At 41.7% G+C, this 25,675-nt stretch overlaps 1 protein-coding gene across 8 annotated transcripts in view; it reads right to left on the bottom strand.

Annotated features, from left to right (window-relative positions):
• Positions 1-25,675, bottom strand: part of CELF2 (CUGBP Elav-like family member 2) — a 550,656-nt gene that overhangs the window by 80,557 nt on the left and 444,424 nt on the right. For all 8 annotated transcript variants that reach the window (XM_054287543.1, XM_054287539.1, XM_054287537.1 and 5 more), the window contains one exon: positions 22,174-22,256. In XM_054287543.1, coding sequence (XP_054143518.1) covers positions 22,174-22,256 — 83 coding nt within the window. The remainder of the gene's footprint in view (positions 1-22,173; positions 22,257-25,675) is intronic.

The raw sequence follows: 25,675 nt of genomic DNA, 5'->3' as shown, positions 1-25,675 counted from the left end.
CTTACCAATTCAGGTGAACAGGTGAAAAAATGTATGCCTTTTCTACTTTTCTATCATTTTTCAGTGCAGCACAGCTGTGTATTGCCTGAAAATGTCAGAGGCAATTCCATTTTCCTAATAAAAGATTGTTATGACAAACTCTGGGAAACAAAAACAGCTGAGCAGGAGAGAACATCCATGCCCCCATATCAAATATGCTTTCAAAGCTGCACAGAAACCCACTTCTGCCTTGCTTTTGGTGAAGTAGCTTAACCACCAGGGAAAAAGTTGCTGGATTCTTCAGAAAATATAAAATATTGCTGTGAATGTTTCTGTTAGATTTATTAAAAGTCCAGAATGCTCCCTGGCCTTGCAAATCAATGTATTCCCTGTGCTGCTTGCACAACTCCCCAATGTGTCCTAGGGAAAGGCAAAGCCACAATGTAAATGTAGTTGTCAGGATGCATAAATTTTCTTCAGTTTTAACAATTCTGCTCTCTTTAAATAATTTGTTTCCTAAATGGACTTTAATAGCCCAGCACTTGCCTGCTACCACTCTTATTAAATCAGTTTTATAGAAAAAAGGGAAGTTCTATCGTTCTCTGTCTTCTTTAGTGCTTAAGGTTTTTCCTGACATCAACAATACATTGGGCACTGCAAGAGACTTAAAATTTGAGGGAATGTGAGGCAGCATGTCCGCTCAGCAAGCAAAAACAGAAAGAAGAAAAAGGGTCTAACTTGCTCCACAAAGTTGTTACAGGTTACTGAGGTCTCTGAGGAGCAATGCAGTGGTGAGAAAACAGAGGGAAGAAAGATAAGTATTGAAAATTCAGGAATATGCAGGATATAAGAGAAAAACCCAGCCCAATTTCAGGCCTTTTGTAGACAGGGAATCAATTGCTCTTTACAGATGTGTTTATGTGCCCCTAAGAGGAGATATTTTGAATAAAGGCTATTCTAACAACATAAAAACCCACCCACTTTTCAAACTGCCCAAAACAGAGAAACCAACTTGAGACCAAATTCACGTGAAGAAGTTATTTTTGCAGCCCATGGTCACAACATAAAGATCAGTGTTACCTGACAAGCACATTTACTGCATATCCAAAGTCATCCTCTTCAGTCACACATCATTACCCCAAATTCATTAACTCAGTAATCTGGTACATTCACAAACCAAGAGGCAAGACTTAACATGATGCTTCAAATAGGTTTTGACTTGATTTCAGAAGTTCCTGCTAAAAACTCATGGTCTTCTTCACACCATCAGGCTGAATTTGGGAGTGATGCCATTGTGCTCAAAATTATATCTGTGCAAAACCAATAAAAGATCCAGCTCAAGCCTGGAGAGTTTAAACTGCAGAATACCCCCAGAAAAAATGGATGTGATACACAAACCTGGCTCCAGCAAAGAGGGAAGTGGAAAAATACCTTACTGACAGTTTCCTAACATGAGAGGGCTCATGTTGAAGCTTGTTTAACCCTGACCATCACCAATTGATACGTTAACAACCTTTAACACTAGATTCAATAAAACATGCCATTTATAACCTGAAATGGGTTTTACAGAGTCACTGGTTCGCATCTCATTATTAAACTCATTGCTGACCTCTAGAGACAACTGCCGTGACAATACATATTATAAGCTCTCTACCCATAAAATATTTAAAGGTAGGTGTAAAAAAGAAAAGAAAAGAATGACTCTCAAAGAAGTGTGTAGTGAATAAGAAAATTAAAGGGGCAGAGACAAAAGTTAAATAGGTACTATCCTTTCACTCTACAATGAGCAAAAGACAAAATAATCCATTTGTTTTTATCTCTCTTGTATAACTGCAGGCTATAAAATAATAAAATAGCTGTGCTTTCCCAGGCCCTCCAAAAGATTACAGATGATATAAAACTGTTTCAAATTAGATGCCACTCACTAGAATCATGTCATCTACTGAAATGAAGGATTTCCCATCTTATCAGGAAGCTGTTATTGTAACTATACATCACTTATGGATCTCAAGGTAAGTGATTTCTCAGTATGTCATGTTGTCACACAGAACAACAGGAAACATTTCCTTCTTTTCTTGGAGAAAGCTTTGCTTATGAAAATACAGTATTTATGAATGCACATTTACAATTAATAAAGAGGCAAGAACAAGAAAAATAACCTCAGCAAGTAATTTATTACCTTGAACATCATCCCTTGCTTGGCACACACAGTAAAAGAGAACAACACAGCACTCAGGCAAGTTCTTTCTGAGCATGGGCAGCTTCCCCTGGCAAGCACTGTGCATGGGACTATCAAACCCAGGCTGGAGTATGGCCTGTGAGGGACAACCTCTTCTTATCAGTATTACAGAGAGTTCTACTGAGCACACTTGTGCAGCAAGCAGGGCATGACCTGCCCTTCTACAGGTGCTCTGTGTCCATCCCAAAACACACCATGCCACTGTTTGACAGCTGAGAGCAGGCAAATGCCTCTTGCCCAAGGTTGCCAGGGCCTCACGGCAGTGCTGGCAGTAAAGTGGGGGCTCCACTGCTGCTTCTGCTGTCACAGAGGCCACCCAAAGCCCGGGGCCAGGAACGTCACTGCCTCTCCTTGGGCGCATCCCAAGCAGGGATGCTGAGGGAGTCCACGGGAATAAAAAAGGCAAAGAAACAGTTGTCAAACATGCAACCCTAAAAATCTCCCTGAAATTAATGAGAATCTGACTGCTGGCTGTGTCCAGGGCAGCAGCAGGACCAAGCCAAGGTCTAGAATTACAATGGAATAGTTACATCTTTTACCCCCCTCTTTTTCCTGAGTACATCTTGCTGTACGTAAACATAACGTCATTAGAGAAAAAAAACACAGCAAAGCAACTCAATGCATCTCAAAGGCATGCCACCTCTCCAGCTTTAGAGCCTCAAAGTCATCTTTTCAACAAAAATAGCAGTACCTATTTACATTCTTGTCAAAGCTATGTGACATCTGCATGGGAGAAAACAAGCCGGCTAAGAGTCTATTTCTGGCAAAAATATTGCAAGGAAATTAGATTAACCTGGGTGGAATTCTATCTGGGAATTTGGAGTCTGTCGTGGTGATTAAGTCATCATTTCTGTCAGATTACTCTAATCGGCTGTCAAATATGATTCCACAACCCCATCTGTAACTTGGCATCCTCGTTATTCAGTTGATGTTACCTTCTGTATACAAAACAAACACCAAACAAGGAGGTGTGTGCAGTCTAGCATTTAGCAGAGTCATTAGCTGTGATTACTATTGTGTGGTTGCACATTGCACAAGGCGATCAGCTCATGGTTTGTTTTGTTTAGTCAGGGGATGCTTCAAATCAGGTGTAATCTTAAGCCTGAGGTGTCAGGAGTGAATGGGTAAGAACTATCTCCAGGCATGGATGAGCATGGGGTTGGCACATTCCAAGTCACCACTGCATCAACAGCAACTGCTTAAATCACATTTCAGAGCTGTCAATATAATTGCTGGAAAGGCTTTTGGACACCTGCTTTCTATCAATTTTCTGAAGAGAAATGGGCATTCAGATATTCTGGGTAGGCTAAAGACTTCCTGCGAGCAGCAATTTCTGTGCGTGAAGCAAGGTTTGTAGGAGGAGGCAGTTGGCACTGGAAGTGGTCTGTATTGGCTGCTTTAAGATGTTACACATCAGTATGTCAGTCTGACACAGGACTTTGGTGATTAAAAGCAGGAGATGCCTTTCAGTGAAGATGAAGGAGCTGATGGCTCATTTTGCTGCAGCTGTCTTGAGTCTGTGAAATTTGGATATCCTCAGCATCTCTGAAATTCTGGCCATCTAGACTGAAAAATCTTTTTTTTTTTTATTTTTATGGTCCATTGCGAAAGCACCTTCATACATGATTACTACATCTGTTGGCAGCTTTTATTGTCCATTCCTGCCACTGTGGATGCACATGCCTTGCTCCTGTTACTTCTCATGCCCTTAGGAAGGAAAACCTCTTAGCAAGAAAGAACTCTGAATGCACACCACACATGTCTGCACCTTCACCCTGATCAGCATGGCAAAGACCACCTCCTGGAAGTCCTCTGAAGTTAAGCAGAATGTGACTTTTCACCATCAGAGCTGAGGGATTGTGTGAGGAGAACACTATCTATGACTCCTCACTCCTTACCACTGCTTTAAAGCCACCAGCAGACTTCTAGAGCTTTTAGCCCTTTTCAGACCTGTCCCCGTCCTCCCTTCCCTGTCATCTGCCCTGGCTAGAAGTTTCTAGCCATGACCCAACTCAGTTTGTCCCTTACCTGTCACCCTCATAGACCACATCACAGAGAAACACCACACAAAATGGAGCTAAACCTCCCCCCAGGCAAAGGGTAAATTTGAAGAACTCAGGTTACTTTGGTAACTACCAAACCAAACAAAAAGCAATAGGATTAAATGATGGCAGCTTGCATGTATCTTGTCATTTCTAGCACTTTGGGACTTGCTTCTTGCTAGCACTAATCACCGTTGAAGCCAAATGGGACTTTAGTATTTTCTACATCTCAGAACTGTAAAATGTCAAGAGAGAATGTGGGATAGAGAAGAAGAGACATTAGACCTTAATTAAACCCTAATTTTCTTTTTGGGTGAAGGATTATAAATACTGAGACTTTGGGAATCAATAGGAAAATTGAAGGGGAAGGAAATATTAAAGGGAGCAGCAGAGACAGGCTAAAGGCTCAGAAGAAAAGCAGCTAAACGGGTACCAGCATGGAAACCAGTGGGAAAAAATTATATTCTTTGCCTAACTCTGGTCTGGAAATTAATTCAAATCTTTCTCCAAACTTCTGATCCAATTAGTGAGTGCAGTTTAATTAGACCAGTAGTCCAAGGAAAAAACAAGACCAGCCAGGTTTCTGAGAACCTCTGCTGAGTCTGGAAGTCAGGAGGGAATGTATTGACCTACCAGAAGATCGGGGGAAGAAGAGAAAATACTCCATAAGCACCAGAGAATTAAATGATTTTCAATGTCTTTAGAGACCATTGCTTTTCTGCAATGGACTATTATGTGCAGATACCTTTATACCCCCCACCCCACCCCTCATTTCACCTTTTAGCTCCCCAGTTTTTCCATAGGATCTTTCAGAGGAGCTCTTGAACGCTCATTTCTCACATCATTTCATTGCCAGCTGGTTTTGCTTTTTTAAACCCTTGTGACTCACAAGTAATATGAGTTTCCCAGAAGTGAAGGAGGTGTATTTTCCTATCGAAAGGAACTGTTTAGAATGACTCCTCTAGGGTCAAACTAACTTGAATTACGCAGTCAATATCTGGCTAGTGCTTTGGGAACTTCTCTGGGAACTGGGGATAATCTCCAGGGCCAAATAAATACTAGTGAATAAAAGAGGCAAAGGACTGCTCTCTGGATCTTAAAATAAGTGGTGTGGCACAGCTTGCATTTGCACAGCTATACTCCTCCTTCCACTCCAAACAGGATATCCTTGTCCATACAGTCCAGTGGGAACAGTGTGTAGCTCATTTTATTCCCCCAAAATATGCCCAAACACCAGGCAGGGAAGTGCTAACCAGCACCATGCTCCTGCTGGCTTCGCCAGCACAGGCAGAGCTTTGGATTCCCAGTATTGGTTGAAGTAATTCACCTTTGCTTATTCACGGATGAAAGGAGGAAAAATGTGCATTTACCACTTAGATTCTCACAAATAAATGTAAAGCAGTTGCTGTAACTGCCTGAGAGATGGCATAGCTAGAAGATTGTTTGCTGTCATCCTTTCATAAATCCCAATTTAAGGGATTTAAGCTGTGTTAGGCATTCATACAATTTTAGTAGTATAAGAATGTGAGCTGTTACTTGGCCTCCTAGATTACTGTCAGACATATATACATGCTTTTTTTGGAGAGAGAGAGAGGGAGAGGGGGGAAGGGAGGAGGAAAAGGGAGAAGCAAGAGAAAATGAATATTGCTGCTGGGTGCCAAATATAGTTCATGCGGTAATGCATAACATCATTATTTTCTATTTAGAGCACAGAAACAAGCATATAGCTTGCTTAAAACAAGATGTTTTACCGGAGAACAATAAAACCACTGAAATTCAATGGCTTTTGGAAGCTTTCCAACTCAGTTATTTGCAATCCACTACACTCTGTGGTTTAAATTCAAGTTAAATTAAACATTAGTTAGGGAGACTAAAAACAATGTTGTGCTTTAAAATAATAACAAAATATCATTATTATTATTATCATAATCAATAATTCTTCATCTACTGATCCCTTCCACAGTCACCCCCCACATCCTGCTGTTCCTCCCATACATTTACTAATTAGGCTGTAGCACTCAGTCTCTTTTAAATGTTGTACCCTCAGATAGAGATTAAAAAGTTGGCTATCTTAGAAGTGACCACTTCTTAGTGTACAAACAGCTACTGTTGCTCTTTTAGCAGTTCTCCTCCATTTATTTAATTCCTTAATTTCTTACCTCCCACACTAATGGCAACAACTCCAGGGCACAGGCAAGCCAAATGAAGTGGAGATAAAGAAGGGGAGGTACAGCCAAAAATTGTCTCTTCAAAATCACATGGAAAGCAAAGTTATTAACTATCTTTTCTTCAAACAAATGAGCCTTTACAGAACCTATTCAATCCTAAAAATAGACATTAAGTGGGATTCTATAACTTGTTGGGAATAATGCCTTGGGGATATTTTGCATCATCCATGCTTAAAAAGCAAACCCATTAGACATCTGAGCAAAACATCAGATATTATTTTAACAGCAAGAGCTATCCATCTCATCGGCAGCAGCAATAACTTCTGTTGACATTTTGCCAATTGAAGTTTGCGTGTCAACGGGGTGGGGAGGTAACTGAAGTCTCCCTGTGACATTAATTGGCTGGGTTTTACCTCCCAAGTATTGCCCTGAAATCCAAGGTGATTGCAGGGGGCAAAAACCTCTGCCCAGGTTTGTGGGCGGAAACGGAGCGTGGCTCGGCGGCGCCTTGCCCAGCGCCACACAGGGAAGCTCGGCACAGCCTGGAATGAGGATCCATGGGGAGGGAGCCGAGCTGTCCGCACTGCACCAGAGCCCGAGCTCCTCACGCTCCAATTGATTCCTCTCCCAACACCCCTGCCAGGTACTCACTGCTGCTGGCTCCCTGCAGCAGAAAGGAAGAAGGTGGGAAAAAGGCAGAGAGGCTCCATGTGATGCACCTGGATTTACTCCACGATTGAAGCCAAGCCAAAATTTTGTCATTTTATCATCAAATGTAGGTAAGATATTATTTAGCAGGTACTCCACACAAGCAGGGTTATTTTTACAATATTACTCCCTGGCTACCTGATTTGAGAGGTGACATAAGAACCTGAAGCAGTGATCCAGGGCTGCTGGAGGAACCAAATGCCATCCAAGCTGTTGTGGCTTTGGGATGTCAGCTAATAACTAATGCAGCCTCGCTGTGCATTGGGTGGATTTGGCCAGCATGACCTAAGATGGCAGGACTCAATTCCCAGCATGACACAAGCCTTCCAGTCAGTGTCCCACTGGACATGACTCAAGTGTTCTGAAGATGTACTTTCTTCCATCTCCCCAGTTGGGCGTTTGTTTCCAGAAGTCAACAGGAGGTTGAGACTTTAAAGGGAGAACTTTCCCTTCAAATCTAAGAACACCTCCTCCTCCCATATTAGTATTTGGAAAACAGAGCCAGAGCAAAGCCAAAACATGCTACCTATTAAGTCATCTTCTGCGTAAAGTCTTCCCATGGGAATGACAGAAGTCCCTCAACCATCTTAAAAGGAGAATCAAAGCAGAGACGTTCTTTCTTCAGTGGTCTGCAAAGTCAGATTTCACCTTTCTCCCAGATTCCCCACTTAGGGAGCATGGACTCCTGAGAGCATATTCAGGGAATTTTACCCTTCTCAGAATCTGTGAAAGCTAGAGAAGAAGTCCCCATTTTAAAAAAGACCTTTCCTGCTGCCAAATGAAAATATTCAAGTAGCTCAGTCTGCGGTCACCATTTTAGGGTGCTAATGCTCAAGCCTGGTCCACAGGAAACCCCTCCCTTTCTACATAAATCCCTCTGATTCCACATCAACTTCTAGAATAATTTTTAGAAATTTGTTAAGAAAACAAAGCAATTCTCTACTCTGTCCTTCTTCACTAAAAACCCAGCCCCAAAAAAACTTTTCTTTCAGGCTACCAATGACTGCAAAGAAATTTAGTTTAAATCATAGGTTTTTAAAAACATGCAATGGCTTTTGTAATGCAAAACACAACCTCACTTCTGAGAGAGGCCAAAGTGACCAGGATATAAAATGCTTGTTTTGCAGGAGTTTTATTTAAAGACTTACTCTCTTCTGTGCTTGCTTGTTGTCCTCTGTGAACTAAGGCCTGGGAAAACACCATGTGATTATGGTCATCAATATCTACCTTTGCCAAGCTGGAATTCAGGAGATAACCCTTTAAAAGGAATGACTAGCGACAGCAACATTTCAGAAAGACAAGAAAGCATAGTCAGGGGATCCTCTGTTTCTTTCACAGTGTTATCTCATCTACACTTATCTTCTTAATTTTTTTCTTTCACTCAATAAGAGTGAAACCAGCCTCAGCCACTCCCCCAGTTTCACATCACAGATTTTTCTGTTCATTTGCAAAGTGGATCTTCTGCCTGGCTCTTTCTGCAGCATGGAAGGTCACCTTGATTCAACAACGCTCTTGGGCTCCTCTTCTGACAGAAACTAGAGTCTATTATTTTGTACAAAACTCAAATTCTAGGCTATGGGATTTTTTTTAATGTAAAGCTTTTTTAAAGTTCTGTTGGAAAGCTCTCCTATTTGCATTACAATGTACCAGCACGAACATCTTATAGCTAAAAAGTGTGATTGAGGTAAGTCTAAAATAAGCCCCAAAAGCATCAAAATTATAAAATCTATTGAAATTCTACCTTTTAAATTAGAGCAAAGGGTACAATATATAGAAAAAGTTGGCCCTGATGATGTGGGGCCGCTGCCATTTTCACTTTTCACTTAGCAAAGGCACAGAGAAGTTCTGAGTCCAGAATTCATGTCTTGATTCACAATTCCCTCCTCCCCAGAAGGCAGACAGGCAGTCAAACTCCTCTCTGTTACCAAACAGAGACCAATCCAGATTTCTCCAAAGGTCAGATGTGAGCCCCAAACTACTTGTCAACATGCATGCCTCTAAATATTGCAGGGAATAGCCAAAGCATTCAGGTAGAAAAGAGGTTTTGAATTAAGATGTCAAAAATCCTGCTCTCCTGACTGAGATCAGCTGGGGTAAGTAGTACAGTTTTATTGTTGAACCAGCGGAGCCATAATATTTTACGCCAAATGAGGATATGGCTCATAAATTCTATTTAAGCTCTCCATGAGCTGAAGTTACAGGAATTTTCCACGACTATCCAGTATCAGCATCCAGACACTCAGTGTTATGCCAATAGTCTGCCCTGGCAAAATAATCTGGCTGTGGAGAGAGAATGAAAAAGATAGCTCGATATTCCATCCATCTATGAAAACAGAACAATACTGCCACAAGTCTCCAGCCACAAGCACACACAAACACACACTGTCCACATGAAAATATGAGTCTGGCTGTGTATACATACAGTTACAAACACTAGTAAGAGCCACGTTGAGCAACCATGTTATTTTTAACCACCCTTCGTATGAACTCATTCTCTTTAATTTTTTAGCATCTCTGTAGATAATGTACTCTGCCAGTGCTTTCTTTGGGGTAAGGAAAGTGGTTTGTGTTCATACTAAACAAGCACTATATATGTATAATGCTAATCTTCTGGAATTCTAGTGCATTTGAATATTTCTGTCAATAGGTGTTTTGGAAAGCAAAACAAAAAATGAATGGACAACATTAGCAGAAACACATATTTTTGAAGAATGAGTCCAGTTCCAGCTGGCTGTGGTGTTTGGACCAAGCTGTGATAAGGATTTCATTAGTAAAAGGGACAGTGCTAGGAAGAGTAAAGCCAAAATCAACCTGCCTCCACCCATCTGCAGAGCTCCAAACCAGCATCTGATCCCAAGCATGAACCACAATGCCTGTGTCCAGAGACTGGGCCCCTTGATTCTTTTGAGAAAAAGTAACAATGCTTCATTTAGTGTCTGTAAGCATCAGAATGAGAAAACTTGTCTTCTTTTACTTAATTCTTTACTGCTGCTGTACTCAATTAGAAAATTTCTCTGTCTATGCCCCGTGAGTAACATCTTTATGTGCAACTCACCTAAAGGTCAAGGAAATCTCTTTGCAGGGATGGCTTCAGGTGGAACAGCTGGAGGCCACAGAGAGCTACCAGGAAGGTCCTCTGATAAACCCAACTGAGCTAAAAACTCTCACATCTTTCATCCTACCCGCTCCAAAGCTAGCATTTAGAGCTACTGGGAAGTCTTGAACTCCTGGTTTCTTGGCATATGCTACTTTTCTGAGAGAGGCCAATGCAGCCTGAGGGCTGTTGCAGTGTCAGGGAAGCTATAGCAGAAGGCAAGGAAAACACAGGGAAGGAGGAACGGGTGCAGAAAAGAATTTTCTCCATGTCACAACCCCTATTTTTGGCTCTCATGTCAACAGGGAGGAAGACAAGTGGCAGACAATGAGGGCTGTCAGCTATCAGGCCACTTCTAAACTGGGATAAATCCATGTAATTCTTTGCAAAATGACCAGGGTCACAAGAGGCAAGGGACACGTCTGCCTGAGCAACCCCCAGAGCCCTCCAGACACAAGTGCATAAGTACAGCACCTGGACTGACTGTAGCTCTTACTTAGCAAGACCTTTCTTTTTGGTTAATCATATATCTTTGTACAAACAGGAGGATTCTATATTTACCCAGCATAGCAATTTCTTTCACTTCTTAGCGGTCAGAGAAATGAGAGATGAAAAAATCCAGCAGCTCATCTCCAATGACTTAATGCCAATACAGGATTACTGCCTATCCCATATTTTCTAATACTTTCCTACCCCAAACACCCGTAAGGACTGGGATTTAACTTTGTATCCTTTAGAAGATTATTCTAATTGAGCTGGGTATTTTTTTGTGATACTCGATCTAAGCTTTATTTCACCTCTTAAGATGGTAAATCCCTGGTTCTGTGTACAACCAAAATAATTCCTATTTGTCACTGGCATTTGGGCAGTGGAGGAAATAAATGCACCATCTTCATGGATGCTGCTGTGGATGCTGGGTGAGGTGCTCCCACCACAGCACTTATCCTCCTCTGTATTCTCTGCAATATTTGAAATGAATATACTGTATAATAACACAGCACATTTTCCTCTAAGGTACTGTCAGAATTTCCCACAAAATAGTATTAGTTACTGTCTGGTGGATACTTGCTCAAGTGATGGTCTAGGAAGAAAACTCCCTTCAATCATTTGAGCCATTCACAGCTGAATGGAAAGATAAAGGTGTCATATCCCTCACATCTCTGCATGAGGCTGCAATCCCTCTGAGTGATCCTGGCAGCAGTAAGGAACAGGGAGTGTTGTGTTCTCATGGTGGAATCAGGAGCTTCAGTTGTGGAGGTACCAGGTTTTCAGTTCACAGGATCATAGAATGGTTTGGGTTGGAAGGGACCTTAAGGTTCATGTCATTCCCTGCCACGGGCAGGGGCACCTTCCACTACACCAGGTCGCTCAAAGTTTTTAGTTTAAAACTAATCTTATCCTCTGATAAGTGTCTTATTTTCCACAATCTTACTTTCTTCAACTCACAATCCTGTGTTCTCTATCTTGAAATCAGTGATAAGCCTCTATTCATACTTTCTTAGAGATCACTACAGACTTTTAATTATTCCTTTCAGACACAAGCTTCTTTTTTTAGTTTCTTTCTCTGCTTTTTCCCTGTGTCTCTCCTTCAGAAGAGAAAATTTCCACTCACTGCAACTTGTAACGGTTGCAAGTGGGAATGGGTGAGCATTCCTAGGATGAAGGACTGAGGCAGCGTATTAATGTGATTCCCCGATACATTGTAAATTCCATTTGCACAGCAAAGTTCCTTACTTTAAGCCCTGCTTGCATATCCCCCACCCCTGATGGCAGATAGACCATCCCTGAGTTACAATGGGGCGAGAGCTGGGATTGACTGCAGACTGCTTTAATGCCACTCTTAATGACAATCTTGTGAAGATTAGGAAGTTGTCAGAATCAGATATCAGCAAAAGCTCCAGCTTGCTTTGTGAAGTCAGTCTGAATTAATTAATGGGTAGCTTTCCTTTGATATCACTTTGATATTTGGCTGCAGCTGGATAAAAATCCTTCCACAAAGGAAGCTACATTTTGTTTACCACTGCTTAAGACTCTGTTTAGCTCAATGTGATTTTTTTTCTTTTGCAGTTTTTGCATTTTTAACTTCCCTGGCACAAGGCAATAGATACAGGTACAGGCTTTTGTTAACAATGGAGTTATGGTGGCATCTTTTTCAATGCTGTTTCTCTCTGCTCCTGCAGATAATCAGGCTACTGTCTGGCAGCAAAGCCATTACTGATTTCAGCTAAGCTGATGGAGAAAAGGTGGACCATTCCAAAAGTGAGAAAACCATTAGCTTTCCCCCTCTGTTAGTGCTTTTCCTGTTAAAAGGTACTTGACACTCTAAATGTAGAATCATAGAATCATAAAATCATTGAATCATTGAATAATAGAAAGGTTTGGGTTGGAGGAGACATTAAAGACCATTTAATTTCAACCTCCTGCGAAGGGCAGGGACACTTTCCAATAGACCAGGTCTGTCCAAGACTTGTTCAACCCGGCCTTGAAAGAATTTGTTCCTGATGTCTAATCTAAACCTACTCTCTTCCAGTTTAAACCCATTCCCCTGTGTCTTGTCAATAATACTTGCTCTCTGCTTTAGAGGGTGCTGACCACTTGCTTCACACACTGACAGCCTAAAATATAAGCTCTGCAACTGCATGTCCTCCATGTCTTTCCAGGGTGGGAATTCACAGCCCATTTGAGCTTCTCTAGAGGTTTGGATGTCTACCAAGACAATCAGATGAACATGCCTGTACCCCAGACTGGTGCTTGCACCCAAATGAATCTCCATGTACTTCTGGCAGCCCCAGTGGCCCCACTGGCCAGAGGAGGAAGGATTTCTCTGCACAGCACAGGGGAAGAGCAGACAAAAAAGTGTCTCTTCCAACTAAGCTGATGAAGATGATAATTTCTTCCAGAGAATAAACAAAAAAGAAATTATCTCTCTGGGTCTGCAAAGATTTTTTTTGATTAGACAGAATATGATTGACCACAGAGTGTTGTTACAGCAGGAGACTCAATCAATCAGGCCACCCAGTTTCACCTGGTTTTTGTAGTATTATGGGGTTTTTGAGTACAACAGAGAAGACAGAACTTCTGTTTTCTCACTGTCCCATTGCAGCACAGTGCACCTGCCCAGTGTGATCACAGGGGAAATCTGGCTGGGGCTACCTCAGCTTCCTGCACCACCACAGGACTGCAAACACACCATGAGGCAACACTGCATCCCTTCAACAGCAATGGACCACGGAGCAGAGGTGTTTAAGGAAGCAGCACAGCTCACAGGGCTGGACACAATGGCAGGAGGATGCTGAACAAACATTCTCTCTGATAAAAACAAGCCATGAGGCCCAGGCTCCTCAGTCATAACATAACTCAGATCCACGGGTGCCAAACATTGCTATCAAGGCAGGCAAATGGCATCCAAGGGCACCTCTAATGATGTTGCTTCCTGATGCCTGCAACTCTGTTTATGATTTGCCTTTCTAATTTCACTATTGTAGGAGTAGTCAGACAGCTAGGAAGGCTCCCTGAACTAGTTTTTCATTAAGATGACAATTTTAATAGCTCGTGTCGTGGTGCTAATGAGGCTGACTGAAGCACCTGTACTTTCTGTTCCAGATAACAGAAAACAGCTAACACCAGCAGGAGGACAAATAGCTGTTTAAGAGAGTGCCTGGGCTATTGTCCTTAGCTAAGCACCCCACCTAAATCTTGGTGAGCTTTGCAATACCCTGGAGTACTCCAGTGATGGCTTCTTGATTTTCTTCAGAGATTTCCATTCTGAAGTGCACAGCAAAACGTTCTCCAAGTCAGCGATTTTTGGGCACCCAGCTTAAAAGTGATATCCTGTGAACTGATCCTCCACCCTCACTGAGTAAGATTTCAAAGTTGGACAAAAAGGTCTGGAGGGATTTTGCAAAGTGATGACCTCAACTGGTCAGAGTTATGGAAACCAGAGGTAAATCCCAGTGTCATGCGCCAGAATGGGGATGAGCTTCACATTAGTGAATTTTTCTGAGGTCAAGCCATTATTATGCATCACTTACTTTCCATCCCAACATTATTATACTGCAAAGCTGTGCAAAAAAAGGAAAAAGGAAAAAAAAATTCCTGAACTACTCCAAGACTTCTCTAAAAAAGCTAGTGTGCATCTAACTGCTTTTGCAGCTGGGCCAATGTGTTCTTGCTTCCTAAACAGCCTGATATGGATGTTTGGGATCTAAACCTAAATGCCCATGCCCTGTGCAGCTCTGCACCCTCCTGACACACCACAGGTCATCACATCCCCAGTGTAAGGCAGGTCAAGGTTTAGCCACCTTCTCTCAGTTCCTCAGCAATGGATCTTCCTGCACTTCCCTGCTCTTGGAGTCTCTGCCAAACGTTGGAAGCTTTTCCGAAGAACAAAATACTTACTAGAGCATGGACTCATATCCAGATATCACAGCACTTGAGTCACTGCCCTCAGTACCAGGAAACCAAGTGCTATCCTTGCTTTCTCTCACTACCACCAGAATTTGATACCTTCATACAGCTGGAGCAGCTTCAAGAGGAGAAACAGTGACCCTAATCTTAGCTAAGTCCAGTGGTGAAGGCTCTGTTAGGCCAATCCAAGCTAAATCCTTTCAGTTAACAAGGAAGAGAGGATTTGAACTACATTCTCCTTGCATGCCAGAAAGTTGTCCTAATGATGAGGCTGTGAATTTGGTGAATGCAAATTTGACCCTCCATCCCTCAGTGAGAAAAAGGGACAGTATAAGTATGAACTAAATGTTTTGCTCAATTTAGAGAAGTTATTTTCACTTGGTAAATATTCCCCTCTCCCTACGTCTGCACAACACTCACTATTCTTCCTTTAAGCTGCAAGTTCAGCTACTTACAGAGATTCACTGGGTCCTAAGTCACTTTCTTCTATTTTATAAATCTGAGGCTGGTGATCCGTTCTGTGGTTCACCGCAATAGTAGGTGCAAACCCATATTTTCTACTAAGGTATCTGAAATTAGCGCAAATATTCATTTTCACTGAAGTGGTAGAGTCAGCGCAACATTTTTTCTTTTTGAGGGGCATGGGTAGAAGTGACATTTTTGAATAAAAAAATATACCCACTTGTTTTCTGAGCTGGGCAAAGTGTATCATTAAGTAGGTTCCTTTGTATAGCATTTTAAAGGAAGGAATTGGCCAGATTCACTTTCTCAACATCATTGAGTGTCTTACAGCTCACCTCCTAGGAACAGCTGCTCCCTGGGAATTCTCTTCTTTCCCATTTGGTATTTTTATCATTTAAGCAGTTCTATACTCTTTGGATCCTTCATTAAACAGCATTTGGCCATACTATATGGGTACTGAATTAGTTTCATTTGTCATCATAAATCAATCACTGCAAAGCTTTAACTAAGTTAATTGCTCTTTGAATTCCCTTTCTGTTTGTCAAAATCTCTCAGAGTCACTGCTATATCATATTCAGGCTATTATTCAAATCATATTGGATGATTACCTCTTTATTACAGGTAATTTTAACATAATGTTCATATAGTACTGAGAAACTATAAGGCTTAAAACAGAGAAGGGAACTGGATATTGAAACACTGCTCCAGAAACGAGAGTGGCAGGATAATCATTAGAAAGGAACTCATGATGTAAAACAAGAACCAGAAATATATTTGTGGTTTTTTGCTTTTTGTTGGACAAATGGTATTTTATCAGAAAATGAATGAGGTTTCATACTAAGTTGTCATAGGTGCCTGCATTTTGGACCAGATTATTCTGATTATTATTTTTCATGTTCTACACCCCTAAATGGACTTTGAGGTTTCCTTACAGCCAGTACACAACCTGTGGGCAAAGTTCCCTCTAAGCCAGTCCTGCTTCCCTATGATGCAAAAAATATTTAATAAAACCAGATGTGATTCTTACAATGCAAAGATTAAAAATGTTTTCCTTGACAACATCTGGCAAAAAAGAAAGCCATGAATATTTTACAAATACAGTTCCTACAAACTCCACCTTGCTGTTAAAATATTAAGAGCTTTCTCAAAATGGTATTTTTCCTTGTTAAACCCTTAATCAAATCAATTCATACAGCTAATGTCCTAATTTCATGCCAGAACTTCAACAAAAAAGGTTTGCTGCTGCTTGGAATATATATTTATATATGTATATCCCACTTGAAATAAGAACCACATAAACCATGATTCTGTTAAAAGCATGGGAGTGCAGATTGTGGGCTGTTAACTATTTTTGTGATAACCTTAGGTAGGAGGATATATAAAAAAATGTACATAAAGACAACAAATGACCCTTACCATGTCCAATAAATCTAACTTCAAATAAAGAACAAAGACTCCAAAGAGTTTTAGGCGTAGATTTTACAAATGGATGCCCATTGATTTCTGACTTCAAATAGCCTCTGCATGACATTAAAAGTGCATTTATTCAGCTATTTGGCTCCAAGAATCCAACCAACATATAGTGCTCTTGTGCTACCTCTCTGCACTTAACCCTTGCCAGGAAATCCTACCAGGTTCACTTTTCAGCAAAACAGAGCACATTCTGTTTTTAAAATAAAGCATATTAAAACTAAAACAATGAACGAATGTCAGTGCCATAAAGGCAGTTAGAGCAGTCCCTGAATGCAGCTCTTTGAGGTTTGCCCTCTATACAGAAGCCAATTTTCACTAAGCAGCAAATTAGAGCATGGGGGAAGCAAGATTATTACATCTAACTGAAGGAAGAATAAATTTAGATGGGTGGAATTTATTGGATTACTCTGTTTAGGGAATAGAAGTTAAACACCTCTAACGAAGCCATGAGATTCTTAATGAAGATGAGACTAGTTAAGGCCTCAGTTCTACATCTCATCCCAAAGAAGCCCATTTCCAGGATCATTATTACATTCAAATTGAGATTTTCCCTTCTCTCCCTTCTGCCTTTTAAAACAAAATCCAAATGAACACTCCAAGAAAACCTGACTCTAAGCTGAATAATATAAACCACATCCCTATGAGCTACGAGGGTATCAGCAACCTGCTCTCTTGCTATGTTTGAAAAGACCCATCTGAAAATTCACATTGTTCATTTGCAAGACATAAAAGCTACTTGTGATGCCAGCACCAAGTAAACAGAAGAGAACTGTCCCTGTTTTGTTGATCTGTATCATATATCATAACAATGTGCCTGTATCTCTCAAACACTGCATATCTGCTTCTCTGCCTAGTAGCAATCCTACATAACAAGTGATATCTAAATACATATTTTGGGAAAGATAAAAGCTCCAATATATGACAAGAAATATTATGACTAACAGAGAGATTATATTAATCATGAATAGAAAGATGATGTTTGATCCTACTTGTGCAGAAAGTTTTAAATTTTTTTTAAAAAATCTTTTAAATGAATTTCTATCCTCAGGAAAATGATTAAAACCAGAAAAGCCTTGAGATGTCAGCTGGTGACATGTTTTTCTTCTTTATCTTTCTTTTTTGTTGTTGTTGCTGTGAAAAAAAAAATAAATCTGAGCGAATACAGCAAAGTGCATCATTAACTTCTTATTAATTTTATAATACAAAGGCAATTCAGTTAAAATAGTAGTGCTGCAACTTTAAATTACAGAACTAGCTTGGTATTTAATGAGAGATTTAGCACAGCGGGGTTTCTGTTAAATTAAGTTGTGCCTTCACATCACAGTGGGAAAACAGGTGTATATTGGTTTAGAATTATGGAAATGTTGACTAATTCCAAGGCTTGTAATCAAACAGCAAGGCACCCTGCAATATTTTCTTCCAAGATTCTGCATTAATCATTTATGTCTGGTCTTATTTTCTTCATGTCCACTAAAAGGGTGCAGCTCAAAGGAGCAGATCAAGCGCTGGTGTTTTCATGTCTCTGTTAAGGATGAGGTCCAGGCAAAAAGCAGAGATAGAGACATAGCACTGCAGGCTTTGCTCAAAAACCTACTTAAATTAAACTGAACATGCAGCCTTGGAAGGGGGATAAATTTCACACTAAGCCCCCACTTTTTTGGCTTCCCTGGTGTTGATCCAAAACCTGCTTACCAAGTTACCTGGAGCAAGGCTGCATTTAAGAAATGCAGAGACTAAGAGACCAAACTCAGAAATAATCCAGGCTGCAACAATAATGAACCCAGAGCTATTCTCCTCCACAGCTCTGCAGCAGTGCAGGCTACACCTGAGTGCAGGTAAAACACAGATGGGTTCCAACAGCCACAGCTGCCTCTGCCAGCTTTCCTTACCTTGCACCAATAAATCACCAGCCTTTGCCTGGGATTTTCCTCCTGGGCTATTCAGGGACGCCTTATCTGATGCATGGTGATATTACAGCAAAAGGGGAAGGCATGGATCCTTTTGTTTCCAGGAGACACCTTATTACTGAACCTCCTACTGACCATACCTTGCTTACTGGAAGCAAGCTGACACTTGATGCCCAAATGAACCTGATCCAAATTCATCCCTTGTTGTAGCCCTGACAGGAGATTGCTTCCATTTGCTCTGAGACCATTTCTCACACAGAACTATCCACTACTGATTCCTGCTTGTTTGGTAAAAGCTGCTTAGCAGGCAAGAAATTGCTACAATTCATATAAGGAGAACCCTGCTAACATGAAGTGTTTCCAGCATGTGTGCCACAACTTTAAAGAGTGCTTAAATGAAGTTATTTTGGGAATACACAGATGCAGCATAACAGTATCCCCATATATGCTGAATGGCAGCATACTGCACGTGCAAAATATAGAATCTGTTATATAATATATGCTGAATCATTCTGAAAGACAAGTAGTAGAAATGTATTCAAGTTGCTTCTCTTTATTAGAGGCTTCCCTTTAAAAAACTAGGTATAACAACTTATCTCATAGTAAAATCTAAACATCTTTGGCTGTATCAGGAGTATTTTTAAAGGCAAGGCCCCAGAGTCATGGGAATACAGAATCTGTATTTCCTTAAAAGAAAACTTTGTAACCTCACAGTCAGGACAGGAAAAAACAGCTTAGATAATTTTTAAATGACAAAGAGCTAGAGAGGGCTTTAGGGAAAAAAAAATATTTCAACCTTATTTTAAAATAATATCAAAAGGTACACTAGCATCTTTAACTACTGCCTGCTCATTAGCTGTGCAAAAGTTGGGGAGAAAATGATGCTCTGCTCAAGTAAGATGCAATGCAGAGCAGAGCCAGCTTTGCCACCTGTATGTGAGGAAGCCAGAGAATGAAACTGCCCCTCTGAGTCACCCACTGGGATAAATAATATCTCTCGAAACACAGCAAGCAGCTTGGGGGACTCAAGGAAGAACAAAGAAAAGTAAAGGCATCTGAAGGAACTTGGTTTGTTTAGCCTGAAGAAAAGGAGGCTCAGGGGGAACCTTTTCAGTCTCCACAACTCCCTGACAGGAGGGTGTAGCCAGGTGGGGGCAAGGCTCTGCCCCCAGGCAACAGGATGAGAAGACATGTCCTCAAGCTGCACCAGGGGAGGTTCAGGTTGGACATCAGGATGAACTTCTTCACTAAAAAGGTGGTCAAGCCTTGGCTGCCCAGGGAAGTGGTGGAGTCATCATGCTTAGAAGTGTTCAAAAAAACCAAAACAACTGGGTGTGGCACTTAGTGCTGTGATTTAACTGACATTGTGGTTTTTAGTCATATGTTGTAGGCCTTTTCCAAATCTTGGAGTCTTTTCCACCCCTTATGACTCTGTGATTGTATGAGTCTAAACAGACCCTGTCTACTTCCTAGGGGGGTGATGAGTAGATCTTGTGGTAGAGCTTGAAGGATGCTATATCTGGGCAGGGTGCTGCTCCAGCTGCTTGGGATCACCTCCATCCCACCCAGCCAGTGCACACAGCCATTTGACTCAAAGCACGATGGAGAGCAATCACTCAGTGTGTTGGTTTAGGTGCAACATTGAATGGGGTCGGAGAGCTCTCATCCAAGGGCTCGGCATTTTCTGGCAGTGGGGATGGGAAGCAACAACTGGGGCTGCAGAGACAGAGGGTGCTGAGGTTCAGCTGAGCTCCAAAGGGGTCTCAAAGGGAACTGTCCCTCAGAGCCTTCCTTTCTCTCTTGAGGATGGCACACCCATCCTCTACAACCTAAAGTGCTGAGACTCCCACTGGGAGGCTTGTAAGGCCTTGGTACTGTCCCTTGCAAGGGCCAATTGCTGGAAAACATCACTTGAAGTGCCACAACTTTTCTCCTGTGTAGGAGCATCGGGGGGTAGATGGTAGGGACGGATGGAGACGAGAGATCTCTGCAGCCAGGTCGTGGAACTTGGGGTTTATTGCAAAGGGCCTGGGTGCAGGGCCCTGCTGGGAGCTGCCAAACACAGCTCAGAGCAGGCTGAGAGAAGAGAGGTAAGAGAGTAAAAGGGCAATAGAGTAAAAGGGTAAGAGAGCAAAAGCGTAAGAGAGTGAGGTTTCCATTACAATACAATAAATCTTCTTCTGTGTTGAATATTCTAATGCTCACTAACCAATCTAGTACAATATACAAATCCTATAGCATTTACATACAGCCTATAAGAATCATTACATTACCATACTGTGTTACATTTTAAACCCTAAAAACTCCTCTTTGGGTCTCTTATGCCAAGCTAGTGGGGTCTGCTCTGACTCTTGGACCTGTCTGCAAACTGAGGATATTGTTTGGTCAAAAGGGGATTACCTTCAGCTGGCCACACCATTGTTTTCCAGTTGTTCAGTAATAAAAGTATCTCAAAGCTTGCTTTCATCTCAATCTCACTTATAGTTTCTATATTCTCAAAATCTTTTGCCAGACAATCATATTTATAAGGCTTTCTTGTTTCATCTTCCCCAACACTCCTGTTTTCCTACCTTTTCAGATTTCCTACCACCATTCCCAGCATTTTCACTGCAAATGACAGAGGACTCCCATTTTACCTTTAGCAGGGCTCACAGGTAACTGTCCCATGACAGCACCTCTGTGCTGGCCATTTCCATGACACATGAGGTGGCTTCCCTACCAGGAAATCACTTGCATAAAGTGAACCAGCCAGATATAATTTTTCAAACACAGAGTGTCCAATTTCACACACAACACATAGGAACTAAAGGAGATATTGGCCATATAACTGTCAGTCCAGGCAATGCTCTATTTATTTACACAGTGTATTTATTTATTTTCATGTCTGTAACCAGACATTACAAACATATACTTGAACACTTCTCCTACATCAAGAGGGAATATACTCCATCCTTTATATTTTTTTCACTTCTATCCTCAAAGAATACAGCAGAAAAAATGAAAATGGTGGTACAAGAAGATTTCAGAGTTTAGACATGCAATTACCAGGGATATACTTCTCTCTAGCCCTGTAATTTAAATATAAAATACCATAGGAAAATACAAGATACAGTTTGTACAACACAACCACAACTGTTCTGAATGCTGGTGCCAGAGGGAGCAGGTGGTGAGGAGAGGTGATGTCAGGAGACAGGATGGCCCTGTACAAGCAGCTATGGGGTACCACACTCCCCAACACCCTGAGATGTGCAGCCAGGGCATTCAGGTTGTTTAGATACCATGTGGATAAAGGCTGCATTTAACAAACTCGGGCTGTGTTTTGTCTTTTCCTCTTCTCTCCCTTTTCAAACACGAAGCCCCAGTGGTGCATTGTTTTTCTGCCATATGTTTTCTCTCCTCCCTCCCTCCCTCTCTCTTAAATAAATTTTAAAAAAGATCCACATTGCACTTTGGCCACTGTCTCTACTCAGCAGGAATCAGTACCTCTTCCAGCCAAAGGACTTGGTAGAGAACAGCAGCTGCCTTTGGACATGATGCCATTGCTGCAGGACTGGCACCAACACAGGGCAGAGCATCAGCTTAGCCACCCTCCTTGCAGAGATCAAGATCATTTGGGGCACCAAGCAGCATCAAGAGCAAAAGGGCTATTCTTCTGGCAATAAAATAATTAGGATCAAAAAGTAAATGTACTCACCCCAGGTAAAGTTTTAATATTGTGCAGTGCATTCTGTGCCTCAAGAGCAGCTTTTCTTGTATAAAATGTTACGAAACAACAACCTATAGAGAGAAATGAAAAGCTTTCAGAAATTAGTGAGTATGATTTGTGAGAGTACAATAGGGAGGGAGAAAAAACAGTGGTTGAACAACACATTATGAAAGCTGGAAATGTGAATTATCCTGAGGCACCTGAATGACATGAATAAAAGAAAGCTTGTATGATTTAAAATAAAAAGTCCCCCCCTGTGCATTGCATCTATAGCACACCTGCATTGTTAGTGAGCTGTAATCACTTAGAAATTGTTAACCAAAATCCAATTGGCTTTGTACATTGTAAATAAGGTTATATTTTTCTGAAGGCTCCCCATTATACTTTGAATATAAGCAACATGGCAGGCTCAAGCAGCAGGAATTCATTGTTACATCCCAAGCAGAAAATCAGGCTAAAGCAGGACCTTATTTAAAGGGCCTTACACAAAAGAGCTGACGTTGGTTCCCCCATTTCTGTGAAACCAGGCAGGACTGGAGGTGGAACACTCATCTCAGTTTCAAGAATGAAAAACAAGCTACAGGTGAACTCACCACTGCTGGGATAGTGGAGGCTGCTGATGGCTGACAGCATTAAGGGAGGCTCTGCCCTCCCTGCATCTGCTCAATTTTCAGTAAAGCAGGTGGTTTTAGTTGCCTTAATCCTGTGGTTTCCCCTTTGACAGCATGGTCCAGCCAGGTGGTGTGTGGGACCAAACACGGGCTGCTGTCCCTTTGTCCACTGCAAACATGTAAAGCAGCTTTTGCTCAGCGCACACAACCCAGGCAGCTCAACCAGCCCCAGGGTGAGGCCAGGGCTCACAGGCACAGCCTCAGGGAAGAGCTATAATGTCACAGGCAGGGGACAAAAAGCAAGGACCAAGGTTTGCCTGTAATGCCCCACAGCAATGAAGTCTGCTCCTTGACAGATGAGATGTTTGCTGCAGATGGGGTGTTTGGTGCTATAGGGAGAGGGGGAAACATTCTGGGCAATGCTGGTTGGGTAAAACGTAAAAATCTACTTCACATGAACCCAAGGATGATGCAGGTCTTACTGATGAATCAGAAAACAATCCTGTTCTCTTAATCACAGTCAGAGATTTGTTACAACTCTAGAGAAATGTCAAAACCAATCAGTAAACAAAAGAAACCCTGGCTCATGAGTCTTGGTGCTCCCTTGGAGCGTGACACAGATAAAATAATCTGTGCTTCAGGCAGTGAGCAAAGCTTGTATCAGCTCCCTAATACTGGCCAAGGAGAAACATCCCAGGCCACCTGACATTCCTGCTTGTGTTCAACCCTGCAGCATCCCCGTAGTGGCATAGGACACAAGGAGAAGGTGTGCACAGCAGCCCACAGCAGACACTGGAATCAGCCATGTGGAGGTGGCCCACTTTGGAAGGAAGGGCTGAATCCAGAATGGCCCTGCACTGCCCCTTGCTTGGCTCAAGCTGTGCATGGCATTGGGAATGCTCCCTCTGGCTCTGCAGCCAGGCCAGTGACAACCATTACCTGGGTAACAAGCAAAGGTGACCATGGATTGCCAGCTGGAGCACAGCAAGTTTATTCCTAATACATAAAATCACCTGCAGCCACAGCTAAACATGAGCAGGCAGGTAATGCCTAGACTTAACACAGCTGAGAGAAACATTTTTCATACTGCCAACAGGTTCTTTAAAATTTCACACTTTATGATGGAGATGTTTTAATAATTATTTCAGTAAGTGGGACATTGTTCCAGGGATGTGTGCTAGAGACAGGCACAGCCTGTTATGGTTTATGTTTCCTATAAGTGTTTATAAACCTTCTGTTTCACTGGAAAATTCTGAAAATCTGAATTATTTTACCCCAGATAAAAATGAGAAAAAAAATCCAAGTTTGTGACATTTAAGAGTGTGATTTTGAGACAATATTGCAATATTTTTCTATCCTGTCAGCCAGCTCCAAGTCTATCTCCTATTGTTTCTTTGTTTGGTTTGTTAGCTTTTTAATATAAGGCTTTTTAATCAGTAGAGAGGATTCAGAGGGGAAAATATCAAGCTGTAATCACAACTTTGCAATTGCCATGTCCTTTTCCATGGGCCCAAAGAGTTTCATTTTAGATTTCAGCTCAGGGGGTTCATTCCGATAAGGAGAAATTTGAAATCTATTGGTTTATCATTCTTAGCACTACTTGAAAGAACTGCACTTGAAAGATGAATATGCTGTGAAATACCCTTTAACTGGTCAGTTTTGGGAAGTAATAGCTCAGGAGAGAAAAATGTTTCTGTGAATGAGGGCTGGAAGAAACAGTAGCTTAATGGCAAATGTGCAGATGTTTCAGGCAGCTGTTGAGCTCTGACAGACTGACACATCTGAAAATGCAAATGGATAAAATTTTCCTCAGGACGCATTTGGCTCATATCTTCTTAAATAAAACAAACCCCACAACAAGAGCTGGTTTGCTGTGGTTTGAGGGGGCATGGACCCCCACTTGTGGATACCTGAATTTGAGGGTATCTGCTACAGAGGTCAGGGCTGGACCCAAAAAAGAAAACAAGACAACAGAGAAGAACCAGAAAAGGCAATAGTCCATGTTTCTCCAAGGAAATACTGTAGCTGAGCCTATGGATTTTCCAGAGGTGCTGCAGCCATGTTGCACAAACTGCACTGAAGATGCCTCCAGTGTAAAATCCTTTTGGGTCAGAACAGAGAAAAAGTACCTAATTCAGTTTTTTTTTTCTGCAGGAATATTGGAGGGGAAGATGCCTGTGTAATAGGACAAGGCTAACCTGTGCTTTAGGACTGGTAGCTGTCCCCTGCTGAAAGGCAAAGAGACAACGATGCTCCTTCCTCCATTTTACTAAAGAAAATGTGATATTGCCAAAGACAAACAAGTGGCCCAGCTGGAACAGAAAAAGTATGTTTCCTACTGAAAGAAAATGAAAAAATACAACCCTTCCCTTCAGGCCCCATGCACATATAATCTTTGTTTCATCACCAACAAACTCGACAGCAGCTTGAACCGCTGACGACAACTTTTCTGACATCCAAATAACTCAGGGTCTGGCAGTGATAACCTTCCCCTGTCCTAATCAGGACAACTTAAAAGGTGAATTGGTTTGTGGACATGGTTCTGCCAGTCCTCAACAGCCTGAAATAGAGCCCATTTTAGCTCCACATGGGTTAGTGTATTCTTGCCCACAAGCAGAGGAGCTCATCCTGCCAGTCAGTGCCTCCAGAGCAGCAAATCTCCCACGCTCTGCTAAGCTGGTTGTGCTCTACTTGGAACAGTATTTACTACAGCGTACGGCATTTCTTCTTTGTACCTTGAAAAAAATACTGAATGAATCATGCAGATCCCTACAGTCCCTTAAGGACATCGGCAACAACTTCATGGCTATCCTGCCAGATGCTTGAACAGACTGAATAAAACCTGCCACTCCATGCTGCTCAGAGTTTAATGGCAGCAA

Source organism: Melozone crissalis, unplaced genomic scaffold (genome assembly GCF_028551555.1).
Source record: "Melozone crissalis strain CALT ecotype California unplaced genomic scaffold, PUWL_Pcris_2 ptg000059l_1, whole genome shotgun sequence".
Lineage (NCBI taxonomy): Eukaryota > Metazoa > Chordata > Aves > Passeriformes > Passerellidae > Melozone > Melozone crissalis.
This window is presented reverse-complemented; position numbering and strand designations above follow the sequence as displayed.